Source organism: Notolepis coatsorum (genome assembly GCF_963971535.1).
Source record: "Notolepis coatsorum genome assembly, chromosome: 7".
NCBI lineage: Eukaryota > Metazoa > Chordata > Actinopteri > Aulopiformes > Paralepididae > Notolepis > Notolepis coatsorum.
Genome location: NC_140171.1, coordinates 81,803,284 through 81,811,183, shown reverse-complemented (window position 1 = coordinate 81,811,183; position 7,900 = coordinate 81,803,284). Strand labels below are relative to the sequence as shown.

The 7,900-nt window shown below is 42.0% G+C and overlaps 1 protein-coding gene across 1 annotated transcript in view; it reads right to left on the bottom strand.

Moving 5' to 3' along the window:
- Positions 1-7,900, bottom strand: part of inpp4b (inositol polyphosphate-4-phosphatase type II B) — a gene marked incomplete at its 5' end in the record, with an annotated part of 822,779 nt that overhangs the window by 794,248 nt on the left and 20,631 nt on the right. The window contains one exon of the mRNA XM_084318315.1: positions 5,581-5,699. Coding sequence (XP_084174441.1) covers positions 5,581-5,699 — 119 coding nt within the window. The remainder of the gene's footprint in view (positions 1-5,580; positions 5,700-7,900) is intronic.

Here is a 7,900-nt window from a genome sequence, read left to right as displayed (position 1 = left end):
GACCCTGATGTAAACAAAACAAAAGTCTTTCTCTGGTCTGCATCCCCTTAACAATTGTGTGTATTGAGCCGTACTATATTGTACCCATTCTGCAATATGTTAATAACATTTTTTATCAATCAATAACAGATTGCAGAATGGGTACAGTACAGTACAGTACGGCTCAATACACACAATTGTTAAGGGGATCCAGACCAGAGAAAGACTTTCGTCTTGTTTACATCAGGGTTCCCCATTTTCAATTCATAATGAATTGTAAGTAAGGGTGCAATAGAAATGTTTCATAATGATGTTCAGTGTATTCATAAGTGTATTGCTCTCCTTAATGTAGAATGATATGGTGACTAGGGATGTCCCGATCCGATCACGTGATCGGGATCGGCGTCGATCACGTGCTTTTCAGAGGATCGGGGATCGGGAAAAAATAATAATAAAAATCGGCAGTCAAAAAAAGAAGAATTTTATTCAACAAACATGACCATGTCCACGTCTTAAACTCATACGGAGGCCTTAGTTTTGGTTTTAAATTACATATAATATATCATCATTAATGTATTTATTGTCACACAGAGCAGAATAATTGTCCACAACAAACACATTCCCCTTTAATTTACACCGTTGCAACAAACACATTCCCTTTTAATTTAGACCGGCTACACGCTACACGCTCCACATCACAACAACAACACGTCGCTCCCGAAACACGGTTAATATCCACTGACTTGAGCAGCTAGACTTAATGTCAGAGGTTTGGAACTAAGCATTTTAAAATAGAAAGTCAAGCCAGTTGCAATGTTTGCAAGGAGGACAGGCTGGAGGCGAAGTTTTCAGACTAACTTTTCACCTGGAGGATAACGTGACTGAGGATTATCGTCGGCGTTTCAGACCAGAATGGACCATTACGTAAGTCGAACACTGAATGTATACTAATGTGCAAACATATATTGAAACTTTTAATATTTCTCATATGAAGCAGAAGCACATTTCTCAGGGTAAATGTAATAACAAAAGCCTCCGCGCTCGCGCCCCGGACTATAGGCAACAGATGGGCTTGTCTCGCTCTGCCAGTTTCTGACAAAAATGCGTCAAAATTGATTACTAATGTGAAAGATCAGATCGGAAATGATCGGATCGATAGATATTTAAAATCACATGATCGGGATCGGATCGGAAGCAAAAAAAGGCGATCGGGACATCCCTAATGGTGATTTTACAGACTCAGGAAGGAGAGAAAGAGACCCAAGAGTTACAGGTAATGGAAATATCAGACAGTCAGCTTAAAGTGTAGGATAACATAACAAATTAAGACACAAATACTTGGATTATATATCCCCCCCTCTCTCCCTTTCTTTACAGAGTAGCATAAAGATTGTGTATTCAAACCGGTTCAGTGTATTCATAAGTGTATTGCTCTCCTTAATGTAGAATGATATGGTGACTGTGCAGACTCAGGGAGGAAGCAGAGAAGGAGAGAAAGAGACCCAAGAGTTACAGGTAATGGAAATATCAGACAGCTTAAAGTGTAGGATAACATAACAAATTAAGACACAAAATAGGCTATATTTACAGCAGACCCTGTTATTGTTCCTTGTTGGTATTTTTTCTCTCTTTCTTATTAAAAACTTGGCCTATTTGAAAGGAGATTGATTTAATAAAAATAAAAGAGCGAAAAATCAATATACAGTATATATACAGTATATATATATATTAATATATTATTATTATTATAGTAATTGGCTATCATACTGCAATATAAACTGAGTTTTATAGTGAAAAGAGCAGCTTTATTAGTCAAGATTGAAGGCTCTATATTGCAGGAAATTGCACGTACAGGTTCATTAAATGAAAAAAATATCTGCCGTGGAGGGGGTCGTGCCGGACGCCCTCCAAACCACCCCTTGCCTGTCAATTTTTTTTTTTTTTTTTTTTTAATAAATAAATAAAAATAAAAATAAAAATTGCACCCCCACTTTCAACTATAACTAGGCGGCCATGTGTGTGTGTGTGTGTGTGTGTGTGTGTGTGTGTATGTGTGTGGGTGGGTTGTGTGTGTGTGTGTCTATACCTCCAATCTATCTGTAGGTTACTAGAGGGAAACTAGAGAAAGCCACAATGGTCTGTGTGTGTGTGTGTGTGTGTGTGTGTGTGTGTGTGTGTGTGTGTGTGTGTGTGTGTGTGTGTGTGTGTGTGTGTGTGTGTGTGTGTGTGTGTGTGTGTGTGTGTGCGTGCGTGCGTGTGAGTGCATGTGGGGTTGTATGCAGAATCAAGAATCAAGAATCAAGAATCAAGAATCAAGAGGTCCCCCTGGCGTGTTGGTCTGATCCAAACTTCCTGGGTTACAAGAAGAAAGCTAGTGGAAAGCTGGACAGCCGCGCCCCCGGATTCAGGGTGTGGTCTGACTGGCCAGACCTGAATGACCTATGCGGCTGGTCCAACGTGGCCCTGGAGTGGGTGGGGCCGGACTCAGACGCTGTTAACGTTTCTGAGGAGATCATCTCTGACCCTACCATCTCTGTGAAGGCCACCATTGACATCTGTGGAACGTGGCATGAACTGCCACTTACCAATGCCCGTGGCCATCTCATGTCGGCACAACAACAACGCCAACGTCAACACTGGACTGAGCTTAAACTGCAAGGGAAGCTTGCTTGTCTCCCTGCCGCTGACCACTCTGTCTCGCACGCAGTTTTTAAAAATGTAGCTATTGATGAGAGCATCATCATTTTTACTTTAAAAGCTAGGCTACAGGTTTTACCATCAATGCTCAACCTTTCCATCTGGTTCCCTGGCAGTCATAGCCCACACTGCATACACCATGGTCACGAACAGACAACAGAAACCATGTCTCATATACTCAATGGCTGTCATGCATACAAAGGGCTCTACATTTGTAGGCATGATAGGATCGTGAACCTGATTGCAGACAGTGTCAGTTCCACACTCGGGTCACCTGCAACATATAAGCTGTATAAACACACCAGTGTGAAGCCATATATGCTCAATCTGTGTAGGGACAATTCACTGTTCTCTGACATTTTAGCAAACACCCCCGATGTTGTTATTGTTAATGAGAATACCAGAAAGGTTCTCATCCTGGAAGTTGGTTGCACGTTTGACTACAGTCTAGAGGAAGCATTTACAACCAAAATGTTAAAATATCAACTGTTAGACCATACCATTTCACAACTCGGCTACAACTGTAAACTTTTGGTCTTCATATTTGGAAGCCTGGGTCATGTCCATAAGTTGGGTGTTAGAGGCCTTCAGTTGGCCGGTCTTCCGAAGAGAAGAGCCAAACAAGTGTCAGCAATTATTGGCAGCCGGGCAATTTGGAGAAGACGCTGCTACTGTATCTGTACCCATGAGCTGTGTGTTGATTGTCAGGTTCATCATCCGTGTGAGTCTGTAACTTTGATTGCCACTGTGGCACGATTGTATCCGAATAATCCCACAATGTACAACCGCACTGTTAATATTTGTGTCCTTTAAACCTTGTTTTTATGTGGACATAAATAAAATATTCTAAATGTGTGTGTGTGTGTGTGTGTGTGTGTGTGTGTGTGTGTGTGTGTGTGTGTGTGTGTGTGTGTGTGTGTGTGTGTGTGTGTGTGTGTGTGTGTGTGTGTGTGTGTGTGTGTGTGTGTGCGTGCGTGCGTGTGAGTGCATGTGGGGTTGTATGCAGAATCAAGAATCAAGAATCAAGAATCAAGAGGTCCCCCTGGCGTGTTGGTCTGATCCAAACTTCCTGGGTTACAAGAAGAAAGCTTGTGGAAAGCTGGACAACCGCGCCCCCGGATTCGGGGTGTGGTCTGACTGGCCAGACCTGAATGACCTATGCGGCTGGTCCAACGTGGCCCTGGAGTGGGTGGGGCCGGACTCAGACGCTGTTAACGTTTCTGAGGAGATCATCTCTGACCCTACCATCTCTGTGAAGGCCACCATTGACATCTGTGGAACGTGGCATGAACTGCCACTTACCAATGCCCGTGGCCATCTCATGTCGGCACAACAACAACGCCAACGTCAACACTGGACTGAGCTTAAACTGCAAGGGAAGCTTGCTTGTCTCCCTGCAGCTGACCACTCTATCTCGCACGCAGTTTTTAAAAATGTAGCTATTGATGAGAGCATCATCATTTTTACTTTAAAAGCTAGGCTACAGGTTTTACCATCAATGCTCAACCTTTCCATCTGGTTCCCTGGCAGTCATAGCCCACACTGCATACACCATGGTCACGAACAGACAACAGAAACCATGTCTCATATACTCAATGGCTGTCATGCATACAAAGGGCTCTACATTTGTAGGCATGATAGGATCGTGAACCTGATTGCAGACAGTGTCAGTTCCACACTCGGGTCACCTGCAACATATAAGCTGTATAAACACACCAGTGTGAAGCCATATATGCTCAATCTGTGTAGGGACAATTCACTGTTCTCTGACATTTCAGCAAACACCCCCGATGTTGTTATTGTTAATGAGAATACCAGAAAGGTTCTCATCCTGGAAGTTGGTTGCACGTTTGACTACAGTCTAGAGGAAGCATTTACAACCAAAATGTTAAAATATCAACTGTTAGACCATACCATTTCACAACTCGGCTACAACTGTAAACTTTTGGTCTTCATATTTGGAAGCCTGGGTCATGTCCATAAGTTGGGTGTTAGAGGCCTTCAGTTGGCCGGTCTTCCGAAGAGAAGAGCCAAACAAGTGTCAGCAATTATTGGCAGCCGGGCAATTTGGAGAAGACGCTGCTACTGTATCTGTACCCATGAGCTGTGTGTTGATTGTCAGGTTCATCATCCATGTGAGTCTGTAACTTTGATTGCCACTGTGGCACGATTGTATCCGAATAATCCCACAATGTACAAGCGCACTGTTAATATTTGTGTCCTTTAAACCTTGTTTTTATGTGGACATAAATAAAATATTCTAAATGTGTGTGTGTGTGTGTGTGTGTATGTGTGTGGGTGGGTTGTGTGTGTGTGTCTATACCTCCAATCTATCTGTAGGTTAGTAGAGGGAAACTAGAGAAAGCCACAATGGTCTGTGTGTGTGTGTGTGTGTGTGTGTGTGTGTGTGTGTGTGTGTGTGTGTGTGTGTGTGTGTGTGTGTGTGTGTGTGTGTGTGTGTGTGTGTGTGTGTGTGTGTGTGTGTGTGTGTGTGTGTGTGTGTGTGTGTGTGTGTGTGTGTGCGTGTGCGTGCATGTGGGGTTGTATGCAGAATCAAGAATCAAGAATCAAGAGGTTTATTTGTCACATACATACCAGGGCATACATTGTGCAAAATACAATAATAAAAATAGGCATAGAAAAAAAGAAAATAGGTAAGACACAATGCAGATGTGTGTGTGTGTGTGTGTGTGTGTGTGTGTGTGTGTGTGTGTGTGTGTGTGTGTGTGTGTGTGTGTGTGTGTGTGTGTGTGTGTGTGTGTGTGTGTGTGTGTGTGTGTGTGTGTGTGCATGTGGGGTTGTATGCAGATGTGTGTGTGTGTGTGTGTGTGTGTGTGTGTGTGTGTGTGTGTGTGTGTGCATGTGGGGTTGTATGCAGATGTGTGTGTGTACATGTGTCCTTACCTCCACGATCTCGGTGCAGGCGTGGGAGACGAGGCATTGCTCGCGGGGGTCTATGACAGCCACCTGGACCAGAGCACTGGGTTTCCTGTCCCTGCCTGAGGCCTCCAGATCACTGCATGCTAACCACAGGAAGACAGGGGGGTAGACATTAGGATGGAATATAGGATATACATATATATATATATATATATATATATATATATATATATATATATATATATATATATATATATATATATATATATATATAGGGGAGAGGAAAAAGAGGAGAGGATGGAAGAGATTGACACGGTTAGAAATTAAAGAGGAGGCAAGCGAGCTATAGGGGAGAGGAAAAAGAGGAGAGGATGGAAGAGATTGACACGGTTAGAAATTAAAGAGGAGGCAAGCGAGCAAGATATACATATATATATATATATATATATATATATATATATATATATATATATATATATATATATATATATATATATTAAGGCTGTCAAAGTTAACGCGGTATTAACGTGTTAACGCACAATTCTATTAACGCCACTATTCTTTTTAACTCACGATTAACTTAAAAACAAATATATATATATATATTAAATAAAATGTGACTTGATGTATTATTGGTGTATTATTGATACTCTCATTGGGTCTCATTCCCGAACGGATTTACGACCAAAAATGTCCTCTAATTCAGATTTCTGCCCATTTAAGACATATTAGGGCTGGTAGCGCGATTCCCCACATTTTCCTGAGATCAGATTTGAGCGTGGCTGAGAGCAGATTTAACCCTTGTCACTCCCTGGTACCATTTTCTACTTTCTTGACTTTTTTTGTGTGTGTGTGCAGTGGCGAATCCTTATGGAAGCCAACGGATGCCAGGCCTCACTATTAAAATATGAATTAATATCAAATATGAAATATGAAGAAAAAAAAATGTATATATATATATTTTTTTTTAATATAGTTTACATTCTTCTTCATCTGTGCATCTGTGTTATATATATATATATATATATTTTTTTTTTTAAATGTCTCCCTCTTCTCCTTCTCACTCCCTCTAACACACTGTCAGACTCACTGTGCTCACTGCAGCTATAGAGGAGAGGAGGCAGGGGGTAGGTCTCTTTCTCCAGCCTCAACCATGTGATTCATGTATGTAGAGTCCAAAACCGATCCTAGCCAATCAGATTCGAGCTGACTGCCACCTTAAAAGTTTAAAACGGGGCTGTGAGCAGAATCATGAGTGTGGCATCCCCTCTGCACACCTCCCCTCTGCACTCTGAACATTGTATTAACCCGTGACTGCTCCCACGGGCCGAATGTTACCCCGATCCTCGCGAGATTAAATCCACGGGGACCTCTCCGTGTGCCGAAGCTTTTCCTAAATCACTTCCATCATCGAAAACGAGGGAAAAAGGTTGGCTCGCGACCCTGAAAATGTTGTGTGATTTTAAAAACGCTGTATTAAGTGAGCCTATTATGGGATCCACGCGAGCTTTCTATCGTGGAAACATCTGGGCGTTCCGCAACCTTTACTCATTCACATGTAGCCCCGAAAATGCTTAGAAAAGGAAAACCGAAAGCGTGGAATAAACTCGCCGAAACGGAAAAGTGTCCCACGGGCGCGCCGTGATTCCGATCCGCGTGAAAATATTCACGGCTATAGAGGAGACCGTGGGACACGAATATGTGTCTTGAATCTGCTCCCACGCGGCGCGCAAAATCGTGCAAGGAAAGATCGGACCAAAAATAAACCAATGCTCCAGCAGTATTAATGACCCTGATGTCTTAAGGCGAGCACAGAAAGACTCAGAAGAAGCTTCTATCCCCAGGCTATCAGGCTGCTAAATGAACAATAAACACTATGCAACAACCATCAAATGCACACAGCACACACACCCACACGCACACACTCACTTAAACAAACAACACACTGCAGCACCCACTCTCCACACTTTAGATCACACAAACACACTTTATATTTATTGATAAAGGATTTGCACTACAACTCGTACACCTACTGTAAATTGTACCTAAATTGCACCTCATCCTATTTCTGCCTTGCACTATATAGTATGTATATTAGTACACTACACAGTATTGTATTATATGGTAACTCAGTTACGTCTACTCTGCATCGAACATTGTACATATGTCTATACTGAACACTGTGACCTCATTTTTTTACTTCTAATTTACATGCTATACTATGTTATTTTATTTCATCCTTATCTTGTCTTGCACAGTCTCTGGAGCGTAACAGTAAGAAGCATTTTGTATAAAAGTATCTGTACTTCTGTATGACAACTATTAAAGAAACTTGAAACTTGAA